We start from the raw sequence: 23,502 nt of genomic DNA, 5'->3' as shown, positions 1-23,502 counted from the left end.
ATGCCTTTTCTTTAATGTCCACTGATAACATCCTATTACCTTCAGATATTGAACTGTTTGAAAATGCCGAGAACTTTGGCGACAAAACTTTCTTTTCTGTGTCTTCAATAAATGTGGCTAGCAGGAGCACTTGTCGACAAAGTTCTGGTTGCTTGATAGCATGATGGCTGTGGGTACCAGGCTGGAAGCATTGTTCTTCCCAAAGCTATTGGATTTACAGTCTGAGGCTGTCTTCAGTAAGTCTAGGAAAGATTTTGGTCGAGGTGGTGATGGCGGTTTTGACCTGTGTGGCAATGCTGCCTCCTGTTTCTTGCTTGGGTTGCCCTGATTTTTTAGTGAGGCTGGCTTGCCTCCTCTGTGAAAGGCAGCTGGTATACCATATGCCATTAACTACTCAGGCATTCCTCAACTTATGGGCACCCCCTCAGCTTCCAATTCTTTGCCACTGCAAAAATCAAGAGCCTCATGCTGCACTAAATCTATTTGTACATATGGGTTCCTTTTCCTCTTTCTATGATTTCTCTAGGAAAACTTAGTAGTGGTATCACTCAATCAAAGAATATGCAGAATTAAAAACTTTTGGGGTATAGCTCCTGTCTGGGAATTCTCTTGACCAAGAAGAATGGAAACTATTGGGAGAGGTACACCCATCATTGGGTGTCCAATGACTGTGGGTCAAAGACGGTAAAATGGAAGAGACTTAGTAGCATGCTAAGGAAGTCTGCTCATTGTCTAGCAGCTTTCAGCTTTCTAGGGTAAGGATTTGTTTTTGTTTTTGTAACTGTTCAGGGCCCTCTAGAGTACACACAGCCAATCAGCAACATTTCCCAGCAACTCAGGATAGAATAACCACAACAGACGGAGTAGCATGAAGAAAGAGGAGAATCACCCAAGGGAAAAAAGGGGAGTGTTTGGAATGCAACTGGCAGAAGTTATTATAAGAAAGTCTTCCCCATTCAAGGACCAGAGATAATTGCAAAGCATACAAATCATTTTTACAATTTTGAAAGAAGTCCTTTTAGACAAAACTACAGTCTCTTCTACAAGGACAAATAGTTGTTACATCAGTGGATGAGGCTGATGTCCAGGAACAGTTTGTCCTATTTCACTTCTTCTTCAGTGGGGGCTGGGGACTTTCTAATACTAGGCCACCAGGTGGTAGAGTGATTAGTCCAAGGAGATGTTACCAAACAGGGTTCCTCCCTCCCCCCAGCCCATCCCAAGCTGTTCTCCAGAAGGGCTGGACCAGTGCAGCTCCACCACCGGGACTGGTGGGGTGATTGGACTGTGACCAGGGGCGGAAGCACGTTCTGCTTCCCTTGGGAGGGTCCTGGGGGGAGCAGTCAGTTATGGCCAAACCCCAGCTCCCTTGGTTTTCTCAGCACACCCTGGTCCAGCTCCGCTTCCCCCACACTTCTTAGACTCTGAGACGATTCCAATTGTGTGGGACAGAGACCACTAACTCAAAATAAAAAAACCAAAGACTTAGCTACGTTGAAAGCAGAAAGGAGTTTATTGCTTTCTCACGAGAAAGGGTACTGCCCCTAGTTGCCATTGCCTGCCAGGAGAGTACGGATCAGTTGCAGAAATCAAGGCTTATTTATGCCCTAACTGGAGCTCCCCTTATCCCATTGGCTGGGCTTTCAGGGGGCACAATCTATTCATGGAAATCTAGTACACAAGTTTGCCCAGAGACAAGAAAAGGAGGGGAGTTTTGCAAGGGCAAGCAGTTCAGGTTGGGGGTAGGGCTATTCTTTTTGCTACAAAACAGGGTCTGAGCAGGGGAGGGTTTTGAAAACCACAAAAGAACTATGAACAATAAGTATTGACCCGTTGAGGAGGCTTCACTTCTGAGAGATCATCTGTCAGCATTTACTAGATTCAAGGAGCATCCACTAGTGACAGGTGCCGCTGAGGAAACTGAGGCAGACTGAGATTGGCGCTCTGTCCCCTGCACCACCCATCTTTATAACGGCTAGCAATGACGAGCCTTTGTGGTCCAGGGTTTTATAACCTCGTTTTTATGGGAGGTAAATGCTATTATGGTCCCCACTTTAGAGATGAGACAGTTGAAGCTGGAGCTTGCACGGGGGAGACTCCTGGAGCACACCCTGCAGAAACACACAGAAAGACAAGGCGCCTTTGGGGGTGGGGGAGTCTGACCTCCCTCCCTCTAGGAAGGGCGGGGAAAGACTCCCCGCGGTGTAGGGGAAAGGACAGCCATTACTGCTTAAGTAAGGGTGACCGCGGAGTCTTCTGGGAGATGGAGTCCAGGGCAGAGCATGCGCCTTGCGGCCCCGGGCGGGCGCGAGACAGCGTGGCTGCCCCTTGGACTCCATTTCCCAGAATGCCTCAAGAGGCTCCTCCGGGTCTAGGCGGCGTCGCTCCTTTTGCCTTCCTAAGAGGGTTGTCGCCCAGCATGTTGCACTGTGATACTTTTCCGGCCAGACTCTGACCTAGCTTGGTACCTGGTGGGGCTCTAGGCCTTCAGGGCCGCTAGTTAGGTGGGTGAGTGAGAGAATCAGTGCGCAGGCGCCAAACCATGACCGCTCTAAGTCTACAGCCGAGAGCTTAGGACTTGACTGAAGGAGTGCGCAAGCGCCGCGCTTCAGCCTCCCGTTTTCCAGCTCCGGGGGCGCCCTTCCTTGGGGGTAGGGCGGGTCGAGTACGCAGGCGCGGCTCCTGGCGCGCGGTGCACGTGTGTGTGCGAGCCAAAGGATGTTTGGGGACGGGGGTGGGGGGAGGTGCGTGGTGGTTGTGTGATTCCGTGTGTGAGAGTGTGTGACTCTGTGTATGTTGGAGGGTGTGTGCGCGCGCGCGTGTGAGAGACTGTGTGTGTATATGACTATGTGTGTTGGAGGGTATGTGTATGACGTGTGTGTACATGTGTGAGACTGTGTGTTGGAAGGCATGTGTGCGTGACATTGTGTGGGTGAGAAAGGGAGACTCGGTGTGTGTGTGTTGGAGAGTATGCGTGTGTAACACTGTGTGTGTGTGAGACTGTGTGTCAGAGGGCGTGTGTGTGACTTTGTGAGTGTCGGAGGCCGCAGTTTTTGTGCACGTGTGTGTGCCTGTGTCTGTGCCCGTGGCTGCGGGTGGGGGCTCACGAAGCCCCTGTGGGCCTGTGGGTGGGTGTGGGTGCCACTTCAGCGTCCCTGCAACTTAATGCTTGGGGCTTCATTGTGGCCAAAATTTGCCCTTGGTAAATGGTCATTTACTGGCTGCCCCCTCCTTTAGGGTCTGGGGGAAAGAGAGGAGGTAGCACTTAGAGGAGCCCCCAGGGGCGTCATCTTTGAGCTCTCAAGCCCATCTTTACTAGAAAGTGGAAACGTTCCCCAGGAAAAGGAGAAGAGGCCGTGCCTGAGACCCCTCCCCACCAGGGAACCCTCAAGAGGGCCTCAGGAAGGCATGAAGGAGGAGCAGATCCTGGAGGGGCTGATGCCTCTGCTGCCATCCCTGACCCTCCTTAGACCAGAGGGGCAGAGGAGACTCTGAACTCAGAACAGTGAGGAGAAAGCCAGGAGGAGGTAACCATGGAGGACGGAGGTGAGAACTGTGGCAGAGCGGGGAGGATTGGAGTCCTGCCCAGGTCAGAGGTGGTTTGTCAGGGAAGGGTTCAGGAGAGAGAGCATGAAAAAGGAAGTCAGCTAATGTAACTCATTTCCCTTCTGGCTCTCTCTGCAGCTCAGTGCCTACCATGATCTGGCTCCCTATCCTGGCCTCTGAGCTGGCTCAGCACTCATAGGCAAGAAACAAGTGTTGATTTATTAAGCATTTACTGTGTTGTGTTCAGGGAGTGAAAGTTGGCAATAGGATGGGGATCCCTGTGGAAGGGGGGCTGTACTTCTGGTGCATCTTAAGCAGTGATTGGCAGCTGGAGAGTGGAGGGGTGACCTAGAGGATGGGACTGAGGATGCAGAAAGACTTTGCAGACGAGAACAAAGTTGTGTTTTACAGTCGGTCTGACCTTTCTTTCTCCTTCACCAGCTCAGTCTCATCAGGCATTGGCTTTTCCCCAACATAGGAGTATGGAAAGTGAGGAGGGAATTACTTTTGAGTTCCTGACAGCAACGATTCAGGTGAGTTAAAGTTGCTCTTTGTTTTTCCCATGCTCTATTTCATGCCATATATCTGTTCTAAGAGTGATGTTTCTCTCCTTTTATTTCTCAGTGTACTCAGATCCCATCTGGGCTACTGAGCCTGAGTTATTTTGAAGCCTGTAGCTATTCTGATCACTGACATAGAGAAGGCAGATCAACAGAACTGGAATGTCTCTATAATATAAATTAGGAAATTTTAGAACATATGTACATGATTTGAAAAGCAATTGCCTTTTATGCTTGTAGATGAATGGTGGGAGTTAAGCATATAAAGGTCGGTCAAAACCTCATACTAGTTGACCTCAAAGATTTCTTCTAATTTAAGATTTTTTTCCTTACAATTTAGCAAACATTAAGTTGATCCACTAGCAATACCCAGATAAAAATGAAACTGCCCCTGCCCCTGAAGACCTTACATTTTGCTGTAGGATAGCCTTAAACACAGGTAAGAAACAAGTGAAAGAGGTTATTGCAGAGATGGAGTAAGAGAGAGATGGAGAATACAGGAGAGGCCAGGGAAGAAGGAACCATACAGGACAAAAGAAGGTGCAAGGGAGGGAGAGAGAATGGGGGAGAAACAGAAGACATCCTTCCTTGGTACCTCCTACTGGCACTGCAATTCTGGAGCATTGTGAACAGCATGTAACCCCACTTGTTAGGTAGAGAAGATTGACAGGCAGGAGGGTGTGCAGAGAAAGTGATACAGAATGGTGATATCAACTATTTACATCAGTTGAATGGTCTAGAGCAGGAGTAGGGACCCTAAGGAACAAATTGTGGAACAAATCCTTAATCCAAACTTCACAGAACAAATCCACTTAATGAAAGGACTTGTTCTGTGGAGTTTGGAGTCAGTCAGAAGGCCTTGCCTGAGGACCTGGAGGGCTACCTGCGTCCTGGAGCTCGCAGGTTCCCTGCTCCTGGTCTAGTGTTATTTAGGTTAGAGAAGAGAAGATTTAGGCCAAACATGAGTGTTTTGCCAATGCTTTTGAAGGGATTTCATAAGAAAAGAATAGACTTGTTCTGCTTGGGCACAGAGCACTTAACTAGGAGCAGTGTGTAGAGCTAGCAAGAGGAAGACGGTTTTCTGACAATTAAATCTATCAAAGTGTGGAATGAGTCGCTGACAAAGAGAGTGGGGGTCTTACTGGAGAGCTTAAAGAAAAGGCTAGGTGACCACTCATCAGCAGTGCTGTATAGAGGGACCTTAAAGGGGTATTTCTTGAACTAGAAGCCCCAAAGGTTCCATTCAACTGAGTGAAGAATATCACCTCATCGACTAGGAATAAACAGCACAGGGAAAAGCAGGTTTATAGAAAGCTTTACATGAGTCCCATTTAAATCAGATCATCCTGATAATAGCTGTAGATGAAACTAGAATGAAGACAACAAATAAAATGGGAAACATCTATCAGGAGATCTTTAGCCATCAGGGACACTGGAACCACCACATTCATATTCTAAATTTACAAACTGTCATGTGGAGCATGGGGAAATATAAATGACAACGAAGAGAGTAAAGAAAAAGCAACTGGAACAGGTCAAGTATTGATGTGGGAGATTCAGGAGGGAGAGTGTGTGCTTTTGAGAGCATTGAGGGATGAGTGTCCGAGAGCCCTACGAAAGAACACTTTCCAGATACTTGGAGAAGATCTCCAGATATTATTCCAGAAAAAATCCAGACAGAAGATTTTAAAGAAATATCTACAAACCTTTGGAACTAATTTCCCATCTCTGCAAAATCTTTATTTTATTTTTTAAAAATTAATTTATTTTGATTTATCAACAATCACTTCCATATACTTTTGAGTTGAAAATTTTTCTCCCCCTTCCTCCCCTCCACCCTCCCCAAGATGGCACACAATCTGATGTAGGTTATACATTTACATTCCTGTTAAACATATTTTCACATTAGTGAAGTTGTAAGTAAAAATTAAAACCAATAAGAGGAACTGTTAGAAAGAGGAAACAAAACTCAACGGAAGAGAAAAAAATGATAGCAATTCAACTTCCATAGTTTTTTCTTTGGATGTGGATAGCATTTTCCATCATGAGGCCTCTGGAGATATCTTAGATCCTTTGTTGCTGAGAAGGGTTAAGTTTATCAATATTAGTCATCGCACAGCGCGGCTGTTATTGTGTACAACGTTCTCTTGGTTCTGCGCATTTCACCCAGCATCAGACCGTACAGGGGTTTGCAGGTTTTTTTGAAGTCAGCCTCTTCATCATCTCTTATAGCACAATAGTATTCCATTACATTCATATACCACAGATTGCTCAGCCATTCCCCAATTGATGGGCATCCTCTCAATTTCCAGTTCTTTCTGCAAAATCTTTATGAGGAAAAAAATGTCCACCTGTCACAGAGTAAGAAGGCATGAGAAGGGGACAAGCAGTCCTTTTCAAAAAATATTCCACAGTAGTGATTTCCCAACTCAGATTGAAACAGGGGTCATTAAACTATATGCGTAAGGATCCCTGTGGGCCACATATGGACTTAGAAAACCACATATGAATATTATCCATGTTCTGTTGTATTTTTACTTTTGGAGGTCATTAGAGTTTACTGAGTAACTTGCCCAAGGTCACATAGCTAGTAAGTGTCTGAGGTTGGATTTGAACTTAGGTCCTCCTGACATCAGGGCTGGTGCTCCATCCATTACCCCACCTGGCTGCCCTTGTTCTGTTGTATTTTTTAAAATATTTCCCAATTACATTTTAATCTGGCTTGGGCTGCTCTCAAGAGAGTTTTTGCTATGATGTGGCCTGGCTGTATGTTTGATACTTCTGCTCTGTAGTATATAACTTGTCAGTTTAGTGAAAGGTTCAGAGAGTAGAAGTTCTCCCCCAGTAGCTTGTTGATCCTAAGTTAGCATTTGATCCTATAGAGCAAAAATGTAAAATTGAAGCCTCTCCTCCACCAGTGTCTGTCCCATGGATTGCTAAGGTAATAGAAGCTTACTTGGTGGATATAACAACAAAGATAATTTTTGGGTGACCTCTAGATTATATCAAGCATGGCTTCAGAGAGGGGGAACTGTGTTCACTACGGTCATGGAGACTGTCCTGCTCAAGATCCGTCATAGAAATAAATGTGACATATAAAAAGTTCGAGACATAATTTCTGGGTAATTAATCATTATATTAATAATGCTGGCATATTATTAACAAAAGACTGGCCATTTGGCCATCTCTCCTAAACCAAAGACCAGTCATGGAACCCATTCATGCTTATATGCCCTTGGAAGAGTGGGTTCCTGAGGGTGGCAGTCGACTCTGATTGGTTAATAAGTAATGAGAAGAATGAATATTATAATGGGAGATGGACTTATTCTAATGAGGGGTTTTGGTTGAAGAGAATTATCTGTATCCTTATCACCCATCTGACCAAAGAGTGAATCCACATTTTCCCAGACCTAAGTAAAACACAGTGGGCTGGAATCCATCAGTTCACCTAACTATCTTTTGAACAGATTTGAGTTCTTCCTGAATAACCTACAGGGGCTGATTGCTGAATAAGGAAGTAGAAAAGGGGAAAAACCTTGGTCCTCATGCAGTAATGAGTTATTAAATATAAGAGAGAAATAATCATTTCTCTCAGAGAGGATTATCTTTAGGATATTTTCCCAACCCTCTCTCTTATGAGCACATCCATGATGTGGCTCCATTAACACTCAGCACATTGGGGAGCCTCCTGAACGACACTGATAAGCACTCAAAGTATTTTGACTGAGATACTCCCAGTGGAAAAGCCAAGGCAGGAAGGAACGACTGTTGAGTTACGGTGACTGGCATTGGTGTTGGTCCATAAATTCATATATCATGTTCAGACAGTGCAGTTTGGAAATGAAATAGACCCATAACTAAACAAGTGGAAGAGAACGGAAGAACAGCATTTGGGAAACTCTGCAGCGCTTTTTTAAATTTTAATGTAGATAGTATTTTATTTTTTCCAATTACATGTTAAGATAGTTTTCAGCATTCATTTTTTATATGCTTTTGAGTTCCAGATTTTTCTCCATCCCTTCCTTTCCTTCCCCATTCCCTAAGATGGCAAGCAATTTGATGTAGGTCATACATGTGCAGTTGTGTTAAACATTTCTGCATTAGTCATGTTGTCAAAGAAGAAACAAAACAAAAGGAAAAAACCATGGGGGGAAAAACATGAAAATAGTATTCTTTGATCTGCATTCAGACTCCATCAGTTCTTTCTTTGGGGGTGGATAGCATTCTCCGTTATGAGTTTTTTGGAATTGTCTTGGATCGCTGTATTGCTGAGCAGAACTAAGTCGTGTCATAGTTGATGATTGAACGATGTTGCTGTGGGTGTGTACAGTGTTCTGGTCCTGCTCACTTCACTCAGCATCAGTTCATGTAAGTCCAGGTTTTTCTGAAGTCCACCTGTTCATCATTTCTTGTAGCACAATAGTATTCCATTACATTCATATGCCATAGCATGTTCAGCCATTCTGCAGTTGATGGGCATCCCCTCAATTTCCAATTCTTTGCTGCCACAAAAAGAGCTGCTATAAATATTGTTGTATGTGTAAATCCTTTGCCCCCTTTTTATGATCTCTTTGGGATACAGAGTTAGTAACAATATTACTGGATCAAAGGGAATCTGCAGTGCTTTTAATGGCCTCCAGCTTCTGCTTGAAATGGAACATCACCATTGTTTTCCTGGTGGTTCATTATGGCCGTGAATCATGCAATACCATTGTCTCAGAAGAATTCATATTTTGAGAAGACTGAAGGCAACAGAAGGACATGGGATGGGTATAAATACATTGTAGCATGTTGCCAGTAAAGAGTTGTGCCCAAGAATCAACACAAGAGTTATCAACCAAGAAGTATGACTGGAAAATAAAGTGGGCCCGTCAATGAGAAAGGGCCATCCGCCAGGCTACACCGTGCCCCTGTGTGAGGACAGAGCTAGAGGAAGGTTTCTGCTCGTTGCTTCGACCACCTCTGGAGGTCTGATGATGGAAACAAAGATCTGATGCATGCTGAGAAGAGGGGGTTGGAGTTCAACTTTCACCATTGTGGAGAAGTACCCTTATCAGGAGAGCCAGAGAACCTCTGAAGTACTGGAGAAAAGCTTTTCTTTACAGCTGAGCACTGTTTGTTCATTGTGTATTATAAGTACTTAGGAAGTGTTCTGATAAGGAGGGCAGAAGTTTATTCCAGGTCTCCACAGTACAAAGGAGATGGTGACCTAGGAGAAAGAGCAGAGCGCCATTAGTGCTTGGAACTGGGAAGAACTCTTCGCTTGTTATACTCTTTCTGGTGTACTGCCTCCTGAATAAATATGCCTGGAATAAGGAGGTGACCACTGAGGGAGAGTGATACCCCAAAGGGGGGAAATTAGTATTTGGGGTTTGATTGCCATTGTTAATGTTAGGTATGTAACAATCGGGTGGCTGCCAATTCTGTGACATGGTTTGGGAATCTTTTTTTTTTTTTTAGGCAACTTGGGGGTTAAGTGACTTGCCCAAGGTCACACAGCTAGTGTCAAGCGTTTGGTCTGAGGCCGGATTTGAACTCAGGTCCTCCTGACTTCAGGGCCGGAGCTCTATCCACTGCGCCACCTAGCTGCCCTATGGTTTGGGAATCTTAAGAGTAAGGTGTGACTACTGACCTCTCTGGCTTCTTTTAAGTCCCAACTAAAATCTCACCTTCTACAGGAAACCTTTCCCAACCCCTCTTAAATCCAGTACCTTCCCTCCGTTAATTATTTCCTCTTTATCCTGGGTGTAGCTTTCTTTGTGTATATTTGATTGCATGTTGTCTCCTCTGTTAGTTTGCAAACTCCTTGAGGGCAGGGTTGTTTTTTACCCCTTTTTGTATCCCCAGCGCTTAGCACAGTGACTGGTACACAGTAGGACCTTAATAAATGTTTGTTGATTGATTGATTAAGGTTAGAATTTTCTTGGGTTTACTTGCAGAGGATTTGAGAATGTGAACTTAAGCAATACTGACTACTGAATCTAGTCTAAATTGAGATACAGCAGAAATAGGTAACGAAGAAGTATTTGGAGGAATGTCTCCTGGCAAAGCAGTTATGGTTTGATTTAGGAATCGGTGACGTTCAGAGATGTGGCTGTGGACTTCACTTGGGAGGAGTGGAGCCGTCTGGATCCTGCCCAGAGGGACTTATACAGGAAGGTGATGTTGGAAAACTGCGAGAACCTTGTCTCTGTGGGTAAGTGCACTGTCTGTCCCGGGGACTCGGGATCTATGACGCAGGCCCATATTCTTTTTTTTTTCCTGGTGAGGCAGCTGGGGCTGTGTGACTTGCCCAGTGTCACACGGCCAGTAAGTATCAAGTGTTTGAGGTCAGATTTGAACTCAGGTCCTCCTGACTCCAAGGCTGGAGCTCTATCCACTGCGTCACCTAGCTACCCCCTTGACGATGTCTTTTTTTTCTTTTCTTTGGAATTCCACCTTGGTTATGTGTATTGCACTCTGTTCAAACCCACCATGATCTTATTCATTGCCCCATGAGTAACATTCACTTTTACATCTTTGGAGACTGTTAGATTCCATACTTCTCTGCCTGAAAGCAATACCTATTGAACATTGAAAGTAAAAAGAAGGACCTTTATTTCCAGGGAACCTTGGGAACATTAAAGGGACTCTGAAATTTCCCAAAGGCGATCCAGCCCCACATCCTCTCTGTTCTCTAATGTTGTTCACCTCTGTGATAGAGAAGACCCATCAGAGAACGTGACATGAAGAGGCCGCAGCTCTTCTTTGCAGGTTCTCACAGCACCGTCCTTTCCTCGTTCTCTTCCTCCTTGCCTGACTGCTCCTATTCAGTCTCGGTGGCTGCATTTTTACCAAGGCTGTACCTGCTGGCCGTGGCGCTCTTCTCTTCTCCCTCTACAATATTTTGTTTGGCGATCTCATCGGCTCCTGTGGATCCCGTTATCATCTCTATACTGGTCACTCTGAGATCTGCTTACCCAACCCAAACCTCGTCTGACCTCCAGAATCATGTCTCCTGCTGCTTATTGGAAATCTTCTAGTGGATGTCACACAGACATCTTAAACTTCACGTCTCCAAAGTTAAAACTCCTGTTTCCCTCCCTCTTCCTATTCTCAGCGTTGTTAAAGGTGCCACTTGTACCGAGGCGCACTGTCATCCTTGACTCCTTTCTTTCTCTCACCCCCCATAAGTCCTGTCACTTCTGTCTTCGCAGTGTCTCTCCTCTACCGTCCTTCTCTCCTCTGACATTGCTGCCCTCTGCTGCCGGCCCTCATCGCCTCCTGCCTGGACTGTCGGCACAGTAGCTTCTGGTCGGCGTCTTGCCTCCAGTCCCTACTCGCTCCAGTCCATCCTTCACTCAGCTGTCAGATGGTTTTTTCCTAAAACACAGATCTGGTCATGTCCCATTCCTTTCCTCTCCCCTTGATTCATGAAACTCCAATGGCTCCCTGTTATTGCCAGCATCAAAGAGAAAGTCCTCTATTTGGCATCCTGATCCCTGTGTAACCAGCCTCCTCCCCCCACTACCTTTCTAACAGTCTTGCTCCTTGTGGTCCAGTGCCACTGGCCTGCTTGACACAGGACACGTCACCTCTTGACTGTGCCTCTTCAGCGCTCGCCCCCACGCCCAGAACATTCTTCCTCCTCATGTCTGTCTCTTGGCTTCCTTGACTTCTTTCAGGTCTCAGCTAAAATTCTGCCTCTCCTGCCTTTCCTGATCCCCTTTAATTGTAGTGCCTGCCTTCTGTCGTTTATCTCCAGTTCATTTCGTGTGTGTATACATGCACGTGTTCGTCTGTCACCTATTTGTACGTGGTTGTTGGCGCGTTGTCTTTTTCCGTTAGATTGTGAGCTCCTTGAGGGCAGAGTGGGCTATTCTCAGAGGTTACACAATAGAAGGCACTTGATAAATGTTCGTTGATTTGATTTGCCTTAAAGGATGGTGAGGTCCCTCCAGTGTTCCTGTTTGTGAATAATGTCCTGGCTGCATCAAGCCCTGGAACATTTTAGAGTCTTCTAAAAAAGAACTGCAGGTATCTGATCAGTTTGGCCTGATCGTCACACAGAGAAAGGATCAGGGGAAGAAGACAGTCTGTTGTCCAGATTACATGGTGCATGTGGGTAGGCAGCCAGTAGAGTTTGTCCATCAGTGTCTGGGGCAGAGCATAGGTGGATGTGGACTTTAGCCTGGATTCATGGCTCATGTTCCCTTGGAATACAGAAGAGTCTGTTTCTGGGATCCTTTGTACTGCCCTCTGCGTTTTCTCTGCCTTCTGCTTTTCAGTGAGTAGAGCTGAATTCTTAGATCTTTCTGTTCTGAGCGTTGTCTCGTTTTTCTCCCCATGTGTAGGAATTCCTGTCTCCACGACGGACATGATCTCCCTGTTGGAGAAGCGAGGTGCACCGTGGATGCCAGAGGGAGAAGCCGTCAGTGGCAGCTGTCCAGGTGAGTGAAAATCAGGCAGATGGGCATCGTGGCAAGCAGCTTCTTGCTGGGTCAGTTAGGTGCTGCGCTTTTGTAGCGGCATCACTAGGGTGTGACCATTTTATGGCTCTTCTGCTGTGTTGCTTTCCAGAAAGACGACACCATGTGATAATAGCTAGTCTCCCCATAGCCCTGCTGGCATTATGTTTTGAAACTCATCTTTGAATCGAATGGATTTGATGTATCCAAGAAATGCGTATTTCTGAATTTTTGCAATTATTGGAGATTAAGAAAAGGTTGTTTTTTTTCAGGCTTTTGTTTTTTGTTATCATCTTCAAAAATTCTGTTCTCTTTTCTTTTTAAAATGATCTTTTCATTTTTATATCATCTTATTTTTTCTGCTAAAAATTTCTTTTTGTTATTCTGAACTTAACACCAACAACTGTGAACATTTCCATAAACAAAGAACTGCAAAAGAGGACATCATATGATATGTCAGATCTATAGCCTTCAAGTTTCCAGGGTTTTAAAATGATGTGAGAAATTCCACTCTTCAGTCTCAAAGCTGTTGTGCTTGTTTGTTTCCCCCTAAAAAGAAAGAGTCCGTTCCATTTTAGGTATCACTCTCAGTGCCTCACTATGTATCCCCCACACCCTCCATAACAGCCAGAATTGAGCAAGACAAATTCATGGCTCGCCACCATACCTGAAAGTAAATGTTCTGATTTTTTTACATCAGTTTCATTTTCAGATGTGTTCCTCACTGCTCTCCTCAGTGAGTCATCCATCTGTGAATCTAGAAAACTAACCCATCAGTTTAGTGTAACAATATAAGCTGTGTTCCACGTTTGTCTCACATCACTGTGAAGAAGAGAGGTGGTGGGCACATTTTCTCATCTCTTCTTTAGGGCTGAGCTTAGTTATTATAACTATATGGTGTTTAGTTTGGGTTCCCCCCCCCTTTCCATTTATATTGTTGTATTCATTGAATATTTTGTTTTCTTGGTTCTGCTTACTTCATACTGCATCAATTCATGTCTTCTCTTGCTTCTCAGAATTTTTTGTCATCTTTATTGTTTCTGTGGTATAGTGATATTCAGTTATATTCAGATACCATGATTTTCTCCGATCAGTGAGCATTGACTTTGGTTCTAGCTCTTTGATACTGTTAAGTGCTGTTATGAATATTTTGGTGTATATGGGACCCTTTCTGTTTTTTACTTCCCTGAGGTATATACCTAATAATGGGATCTCTGATTCCAAAGGTGTACATTTTCTAACCTTAATTCCAGACTGGAAGTCCATTCTGGAAAGTTCAAGAATGGTTGAGACAATTCACAGTTCTACCAGTATTAGTGTGGGCATCTTCCCATAAACAACTGAGAAAATGACTAAAACGTGCATACACTTTAGCCCATAGACCCCACTACTTAGCATATATCTCAAGGAGGTCAAAGATAGAAAGAAAGTTCCCCTGTATAGTCCTGCTTTTTTTTCCCCCCATATTTACCTTGAGATTCTCAACATTTTGTTCTTATGAAGTTTCTTTGTGGTGTATGTCTATAAAAAATGCCCTACATAGTTGATTTGTGGAGCAATAAATTCGTGGTTTAATTTAGGTAATATATTAACACTATTAAATTATTTCATCTCCAAATGAACAATACAGATACATACATTTATATATATACATATACACACAACTATCCATATTTCTCTCCATTTTAGTGTTGTAATTTTTGTGTATTTTGATTTCCTGCTTCAGTTGATTTCACTTTGCCTCAGTTCATATTGTCTTTCCATAGATAGATAATGTAGGTAATATCTCCTTAAGAGATCTCTTGCCACATTGACATTGAATTCTCAGCAACTACACTTTAAGACCAGTCAGTTCTGAATCCATTTGATTATGTTCTGTCTAATCCATATTTCTCCATCTTCCCCACAAGAAAAATATGGCATTTTTTATCAAACGCTGCTAAATTCTAGGTAAAGTATACTCAAAACATTCCCCTCATCTACTATTTTAGTAATGCCTGGGATGACCTCTTTAGGAGGTCATGCTATCTCTTTTTGATTACTTCTTCTCTGTCTAGGTGTTTGCCACTTATCTCTTGAGTATGTTCTGGAGTTTTTTCAGGAATTGAAAGGCAAATTTAGTTTACATACTGTTCTTTTCCTCTTATTGAAGGTTGTGTAACATTGGCCTTCCATCAGTCTTATGGTCAGTCCCCTCCTATTTTCCATGACTTTTCAATTATCACCCATGATGGTGATATACAAACAGTATACACTAATATAGTAATATTAGTATCAGGAATATGCAAATAACAATAACAAATGCAAAAAGAAAATCACCATTTCCAAGTCAGATTTGTACTTGAGATATAAGGATATGTCAGCATTTGGGAAACAGTACAATCGTATATTTTTTAAAATCAGCAAACCTTATGAACATATTAATAATTATATGCTATAAAAGCCTTTGAAAAACTATAGCATTTATGCAAAAAAAAGACATAAAGGCTTGTGAGGTCCATTTTTTCATATTATGTAAATCATATACCTAAAACCAAAAGCTAATGTTATTTGCAGTAAACAAATACATATGTGTCTATATGGCGTTGTCTTAAAATCCGACTAGCTATATGCTGGGGAATCACTATTTCTGTTATACTTTGTGTAAGTTCCTTATAACTTTTAGATTCTTTTCAAAATACATTTTTATTTTTGTTTTTACATTACCTTAATTTCCTGCTGTAAATCTCTGCCCCTCCCAGAGTACCATCTCTTAAGCTAAAGTTTTTTTTTTAAAGAAAGACATTTTTTTTGTTGTTGTTGCAAAACTGAACAAAGTAAAGTCTGGTGTTATGCAGGATAACCCTATCAGTCTGGTGCCATTTTCCATGATAGCTTAAAACAGTCCTGAGATACTCTGTATGTGTTCTGGGGAGTATTTGAGAATACTGTGTATGTATTCCACCCCATAGTAGGAGCAAGGAGTCTTTTCTCAGATCTTCCTTGGGGTCAAGCTTGGACATTATAATTTCTCCACATTTGGTTCAGATGGCTTTATTATTGTTCTTCCATTTATGTTGTTGTAGTTTTTGTGCACATAGATTTCCTGCTTCAGTTTTCTTCACTTTGCCTAATTTTCATTTTTTGTCTTTCTATTCTTCTGTCTATTCTTCATGTTCATCATTTCTACAGCACAGCAATATTTAAATACTGTTTGAAGATTTTTTTCCCCTGAGGCCCTTCATTAGTTTCTTTTTTTTACTTTAAATTTCAATTTAGTTTACATTGGCAAATACAGATACTTAGCTATATTAAAAGATCAGGATTTTTTAAAAAAGTGCTGTGTATGTTTAAGGTGATTGGTTATGATATCAACATCCTTCTGTTCACTCTTCTTACTTAGCTTCATAATGCAGTTTTATAGATATTTCTGTTATTTTTATGTAATGGGCAGTGTGGGTATTTCTCTTTCAGTTCTTATTTGTTCACTTTCACCATGGTGTAGAAGCCTTCTCAGATTTCCTGGATTCTTCTTTTTCATCCTCCTCATTAATGATATTCTGTTACATTAATATAACATGGGGCAGCTAGGTGGCAGAGTAGATAAAGTGCCAGACCTGAAGTCAAGAAGACTCTCCTATTCCTGAGTTCAAATCTGGCCTCAGACACTTCCTAGTTGTTTGACCGTGGGCAAGTCACTTAACCTTGTTTGCCTCAGTTTCCTCATCTGTAAGATAAGCTGGAGAAGGAAATGGCAGCCACTCCAGTATCTCCCAAGAAAGTCCCAAATGGGGTCGTGAAGAATTAGATAAGACTGAAACAACACACAACAAAAACATTAATTTAACATACTTGGCTCCCCTATTCTCCAGTTCTTGGACACTCAGTTTGTTTCTTAGTCTTTATTCTAACCAGTGACTCGGCTAGGAACAGTATTTGAGGTTTCTTTTCATTCCTTGGATCATTGACTAGAGCTGGAGAACTTCAGGGCCCCTCTGGTGTACCTGATTTTACAGTTGAAGCAGCTGAGGTCCAGGAAGTTAAGTGTTTTACCTGGTTTACCTGAGGTCACAGGTCATTAAGAGGCACGAGTAGCATCTGAAACCAGGCCCTCTTGCTCCAGAGCTAGTGCTCATTCTGTTGTAACATATTGCCTCCATTCCTGTCCAAATGTCATTACTCCCCACCCCAAATATCATTTTTAAGATAGGAACTAATGATTGTAAAGATTTTCCCCAGTTTCTTTTCTTCGTTATTCTGGAAATATTCTTGTGGAAAAGCACTTTATTTTCATATTATCATTGTTCTCTTATAATGTCTTTTTTTCCTGTAATAGATAAGAATATTCTTTTTTTCCCCCACAATTGTTATTTATAATTATCACTTTCTCTAGTTGTGTATCACCTGCTCCCACCCTTGAACCTGTACAAAGCTATCTTGGCTATTATATACGTGATAGATCAGAATCCTCTTTGAGACTATTGCACAGGAAGTCGCCAATTAATGTGTTTATTTTTACTAGTTAGCCTGTAGAAACCCTTGAAAGCAAAGGCGTGTCAGGTTATTTAGTAATAATAGTAACAATATGCTCCATATAACTTTTCCACAAATATCTACCCACACATTGGATTTCCACAAATACACAACTCTCATTGGAAGACTGGTTTGGATAGGGATCTCTCACATGGCGTGTACACATGGGGAACCCATACGGTCATGACACCCATATGGATGGCCTCTAGCTGTGAATTCATATGACTAGGATAAATACATAGAGGGGCATTGCATACTTCTAAATTGCAGTGTTGCAGATGTCTTCCATTGATGTTGCCATGTTTCTCTGTCCTTCGCTGACGTTCTGTCCCATTCTGTGCTGGCCATTGCATCTCTGCTCCTCTCTCTTCATTGCTTATCATCGTTCTTAATCTTATCTTGATTCTGTGTTCATGGAAGCCTAAACTCTGTTAAAAATCCATAGGGATAGTAAGACTTTCCCTGTAGGGAGGACTCACAGGGAAACCATCCAGCTGTTTGAACTCCTTCCACCATCTTCTGGGCAATCATACAGTCAGTGAGCTTATCCAGGCCAAGTGAGGACTACAGCTGTTTTCGGCCAGGTCTTCCATCTGTTGACTACTTTCATTTGCTTATCATCATGCCTCTCTGGTCTATACAGACCATAAGGGCAGTTCTGGTTGAAGAAGGGGAAAAGGCTTGTGAATTTTGTACCACTACTCTCCGAGATGCACATTACATCTTAGTCTCTTTTCTCTACAGACATTTTTAAAATTAAAAAAATGTTTATATAATTATAATTATTGCATTATATTGTAATAATTATATTATTATGTAATTGTGATTATTTCTTTTTCATTCTTAGTTTTTCATTTTCATAATCCATATGGATTTGCATAATCTCTAATGCCTTTCTTCAAAAGATAAAAAAAATACCAATTTCTACGTAATTGAGATTCATGTAACTTTAGAGAATCATAGAACTTCAGTTTTGGACAAGACTCATCTATTTGGTCCATACCTGGTTAAAAGAAAAAATGTAATCTGTAACATGGTGGATGAGTGACCATCCAAATTGTGCCTGAAGAACTCCAATGAGAGGAAACATTACTTTTTTGGTTTGTTTTTAACATTTTTTAAGAATTTTGAGTTCCAAATTCATTTCCTTCCTCCAGCTCCTTCCCTGTCAATTGAGAGAACAAGTGATATGCCATCCATTAACATGTGAAGTCATCCAAAATATTTCCATATTAGCCATGTCGCAGAAAAAAAAAAGCAAGAGAATTAAAGTGGAAAAAATAAGCTTCAATCTGCACTCAAGAGTTCATCAGTTCTCTCTCTGGAGATAGCGTTTTTTATCATGAGCCCTTTGGAATTGTCATGAATCATTGTGTGGATCAGAGTAGCTAAGTCTTTCATAGTTGATCATTCTTACAATATTGCTGTTACTGTGTACAATGATCTCCTGGTCCTGTTGATTTTACTTTGTATCAGTTCTGTAAGACTTCCCAGGTGTTTTTGAAACCATCCTGCTCATCATTTCTTAAAGCACAATAGTATTCCATCACAATCATACACCACAGCTTGCTCAGCCATTCCCCGCTTGATGGGCATCCCCTCAATTTCTAGTTTCTTACTACAACAAAAAGCTGCTGTAAATATTTTTGTACATGTGGGCCCTTTTCCTTTTTCTTTGACCTAGACCAACTTCGGGGTACAAGACTTAGTAATAAGCCCACTATTTCCTTAAGTGGCTGGTGAAATTTTTAGACTGTTTTAATTGTTGAGAATTTTTTTTTTAAATTGAACTCAAATTTGCCCTTTTCCAGTGTCTATCCACTGATTCCTAATTTTGAACTTTGGGGCCACACAGAGCAAGCCTGATAGCTTTTTCACTTGAGAGCCCGTCATATAATTTGCAACATGTACCCCGTAAATCTTTCAAAGAGGCAGCACAGTGGAGAGGTCTGGTCTTAGAAAATGGTAGCCGTGGATCCATGTCCTGCCTCTGACACATCTCACTTGTGTGTGTCCCCGGACAAGTTGCATTTACCTTTCGGTGCCTCAGGTGATTTTTCATTGGTAGTGGAAATTCCTTATGTAACTCTCTCTCTACCCTGACAAAATCACATCTGTTGGGAAAAGCAAAACTATTGGTCCCCTGGTCCTTCAGATTCTTCTACAAGATCCAGGGTTACTCACCATGCTCATTACTCTTGTTTGGATATTCTCCAACTTATCAATACCCTTTTTGTAACATAGCACCTAGAATTAAATACAGCACTGCAGATTTGGTTTGACCAAGGCAGGACCTTGACCTTCCATATTTTTTCCTGATTGGTTGCTGTGTATACTGCTTTAATTTTGTTCAGCTTTTGAGTTCCTAAAGTCCTTAAATCTTTTTCAGATGAGCTTCTGTTTGGCCACACCTACCCTGTTTTGTGCCTTTCAAAATGAGTTTTTCAACTGAAATGGAGGACTTGACTATTACGTTTATTAGTTTCAGCCTATTGTCTTAGCCTGTTGGTATCTTTGAATCCTAACTCATATATATTGTTAGCTATCCTTTCTAGTTTTGTACCATTTATTAATTATGTTGGCTAATTGTATATTCCTTCATTCAAGTCATTGATGTAAACAGGCTATTTTTAAAATAATGATCTCATATTACATTGAATGATAATATCATTAATCACAGCAGGCAATCATGTTTAGGTTTTTGCCATGTATTATTTTTGTTAAAAACCTTTTGCAAGTCAAAAGGATATTTGACATATGATGCCTTTTTAGGCTGCTTTTAAAATCATATTGTAATATTGTAGATGAACAAAAAATAATGGTTCTGTGTGAATTGAATTTGGTGTAAACAAACGTTTATTGGACTAATAAATACTAGGTCTAATCTGCTTTTTCTTGGTACTTTTGGAAAAATGAAATAGACCTTCCTGAAACATTTTTATCCTTTGGAATTTTGAGGAACCTCAGTAATTCTTAAGTTTTTCACAGTTGCTCAAATTCCTGTCACTTTTGTCTGCATAGATTCCAAGTTGAATAAATTTTCAATTCAGTAGTTTTCTGACGTAATTTCTCTTATCCTGTGTACTTTTCTACTCATCCTTACTTCCAGTGATACTTCTGTTTTTTATTGAGTGTTGTTTTTAATAACCTCTATAAGTGCCCCTTTATGTAATTCATTTAGTCTTGGTCAGCTAGGTGCTCTGTTGGTATCTTCTCATCTGTTCTTGGTATTATTTAGCTCTGTCTAGACAGTGAGACCTTGGTTTCTGTTATGATTCATATAAAATATAAACTCCTGAGGAGGAAGCCTTTCCCAGTTCCCATATCTGCTACTGCTTTTCGCTTGCATTTGTTTTATATATATCTTATATAGCCAATTTATGTCTGCATTGTTGACCCCATTAGAATCTAAGCTCCTTGAGAACAGGAACTGTTTTTGTTTTTTCTTTGTATCTCCAGTACATAATAGGAACTAAATATATGTACAAATTCAGTGTCAGTAATGAGAGACAGAAACTAGAATTTGCTCTAAAGAAGATTCTGTCTCTCAGAAAAGCAAACAGTGACTAAGGACTTTTAAAACATTTTCTTTTCCAGATTCCCTTAGTGAGAAGACCAAGTTTGAACCCAGAGATTCAAATCCAAGGCACGCCTTTTGCATGGGAATATCATCCAAGATAAGACTGCACAAGGATACAGTAGCCTTGCATTCCAAGATGAGAGAAGCAGGTGAATGTGAGGTTAATGTAGAATTGCTGAAGCGCAACCAGGAGAGACAATGGAGACAAGGAATAGTCACTCCCAGAACAATTTGTAACCAAATGCATGCACCTCAACACAATGCTAGAAATATCATTCTGGTGTCAGACTTGGTTGCAGCATCAAAAGGGGTAATGGGAGAAAATCTCTACAACTATAAGTCCCTTGGAAAGAGCTTCAGGGATGATTTTCCTTACTTAATTACATATGATGCATTCTCCCTCCAAAAGGAACTTTTTAAGTATACCAAATTCAAGAAGCCCTTTAGATACCATTCAGACTTAATTAAATTTCATAGAATTCATGCTGGAGAAAAGCGACATGAATGGAATGAATGTGGAAAATTCTCTGGCAGAAGATCAGATATTATTGGACAACAGAGAATTCACAGTGCAGAGAAAAGCAACAGTTATTATAAAGATGAGAAAGGTTTCAGCCATAAGGGAAGCTTGAATAAACATAATGTAATTTATACTAGAGAGAATTCCTTTGCATATAATGAATGTGGGAAAGCCTTCAGTGGGAAGGAAATCCTTACTTCACCTCTGAGAATTCACACTGGGAAGAAAATATCTGAATCTAATGCGTTTGAGAAAACTTTCAGCCAGAGAGGAAGCTGTATTAGCCAGCAGAGAACTCATACTAGGGGGAAATCTTTTGTGTATGATGAATGTGGCATGAGCAGAAAGGAACAGCTTATTGTGCATCAAAGAATTCATAATGAAGAAAAACCCTTTGCATGTGATAAATGTGGAACAGGCTTCCAAAGCAGAGCAAGCCTTATTACCCATCAGAAAACTCATGCTGAAGAGACATCCATTGCATATAATGGATACAGGAAAGGCTTCAGAAAGAATGGGCATCTTACCACACAGCAGGAAATTCACATTGAAGAGAAACCCTTTGCATGTCGTGAGTGTGGGAAAGCCTTCAGACAGAGTGCATATCTTATTATCCATCAGAGAACTCATACGGGAGAGAAACCCTTTACATGTAATGAATGTGGGAAGACCTTTACCCAAAAGGCAAGTCTTGTTACTCATCACAGGACTCATACTGGAGAGAGACCCTTTGTATGTAATGAATGTGGGAAAACTTTTACACAAAGGGCAAACCTTCTTACCCATCACAGGACTCATACTGGAGAGAGACCCTTTGCATGCAGTGAATGTCAGAAGACCTTTACCCAGAAGTCAAGCCTTATTACTCATTACAGGATTCATACTAGAGAGAAACTCTTTGCTTGTAATGAATGTGGGATTGCCTTTACCCAGAAGGCAAACCTTATTGTTCACAGAAGAATTCATTCCAGAGAAAAACCGTTTGTTCCTAATAAATGTGGGAAAGGCCCTCAAAAGAAAAGACTTATTATCCATCGGGGAACTCATACTGGAGAGAAACCCTTTGAATGTAATGAGTGTGGAATAGGCTTCCGATACAAAGTAAACCTTAATATCCATCAGAGAACTCATACTGGAGAGAAACCCTTTGCATGTCGTGAATGTGGGAAAGGCTTTAGACAGAGTGCACATCTTATGACCCATCAGAGAACTCATACTGGAGAGAAGCCTTTTGCATGTAATGTATGTGGGAAGACCTTTACCCAAAGGTCAAACCTTAATAGCCATCAGAGAACTCATACCCAAGAGAAACTCTTTGCATGTAATGAATGTGGAAAAACGTTTACTCAGAAGGGAAGCCTTGTTTCTCATCAGAGGACTCATACGAGAGAGAAACAGTTTATATGTAATGAATGTGGAACAGGCTTCCTACATAGAGTAAGCTTTATTGTCCATAAGAGAATTCATACTGGAGAGAAACCATATATATGTAATGAATGTGGGAAAGGCTTCAGACAGAGTGGACACCTCATGATCCATCAGAGGACTCACACTGGAGAGAGACCCTTTATGTGTAATGAATGTGGGAAAACCTTTACCCAAAGATCAAACCTTACTAGCCATCAGAGAACTCATACTGGAGAGAAACTCTTTGCATGTAATGAATGTGGGAAAGCATTTACCCAAAAGGGAAGCCTTATTACTCATCAGAGAACTCACAGTGGAGAGAAACAGTTTGTATGTAATGACTGTGGAACAAGTTTCCTTCATAGAGTGACCCTTATTATCCATAAGAGAACTCATACAGGAGAGAAACCATATGCATGTAATGAATGTGGCAAAGGCTTCAGACAGAGTGGACACCTCATTACCCATCAAAGAACTCATACTGGAGAAAAACCCTTTGTATGTAATGAATGTGGGAAAACCTTTACACAGAGGGCAAACCTTACCAGCCATCAGAGGAATCATACTGGAAACAAACTCTTTACATGTAATCAATGTGGCAAAGCTTTTACCCAAAAGGCAAACCTTAGCTCACATCAGAAAACTCATGCTAGAGAGATACCCTTTGTGCATAACGAATGTGAGAGATCTTTTACTCGTAGGACAAACCTTATTAGCTATCATAGAACTTTTACAGAATGAAAGTCCTTTATGTGTAATTAATACAGAAAAGGCTTCAGCTAGAGAAGATATTATATAACAGAGAATTAATCCTGGAGAGAAACTATGTAACAAATGTGGGAATGCTTTCAGTGGAAGGGGATGCCTCCTTGTGTATTAGAGAACTTATACTGGAGTACAGTTAAGTGTAATAAATAGAGTTGCACCAAA

At 41.5% G+C, this 23,502-nt stretch overlaps 1 protein-coding gene across 4 annotated transcripts; it reads left to right on the top strand.

The window, feature by feature from the left end:
• Positions 1-2,357: 2,357 nt before the first annotated feature.
• LOC110198103 (uncharacterized) lies at positions 2,358-23,502 on the top strand. Of its 4 annotated transcripts, none has more exons than XM_020972258.2 (6): positions 2,358-2,504; positions 3,238-3,546; positions 3,988-4,079; positions 10,176-10,302; positions 12,440-12,535; positions 20,663-23,502. In XM_020972258.2, exons 2-6 carry the CDS (start codon positions 3,534-3,536, stop codon positions 23,311-23,313), a joined length of 2,979 nt encoding a protein of 992 aa, XP_020827917.1. In that variant the 5' UTR covers positions 2,358-2,504; positions 3,238-3,533; the 3' UTR covers positions 23,314-23,502. The 4 variants fall into 4 exon arrangements, with proteins under 4 accessions (XP_020827917.1, XP_020827918.1, XP_078010740.1 ...); XM_020972259.2 differs by adding an exon at positions 3,685-3,745 and having other exon boundaries at positions 2,358-3,546; XM_078154614.1 differs by lacking the exon at positions 10,176-10,302 and having other exon boundaries at positions 2,359-3,745.

This window comes from Phascolarctos cinereus, unplaced genomic scaffold (assembly GCF_003287225.1).
Source record: "Phascolarctos cinereus isolate Bilbo 61053 unplaced genomic scaffold, phaCin_HiC Scaffold_5;HRSCAF=322, whole genome shotgun sequence".
NCBI lineage: Eukaryota > Metazoa > Chordata > Mammalia > Diprotodontia > Phascolarctidae > Phascolarctos > Phascolarctos cinereus.
Note: the sequence above shows the minus strand (reverse complement) of the source record. Positions and strands in the feature narration are given on the sequence as shown.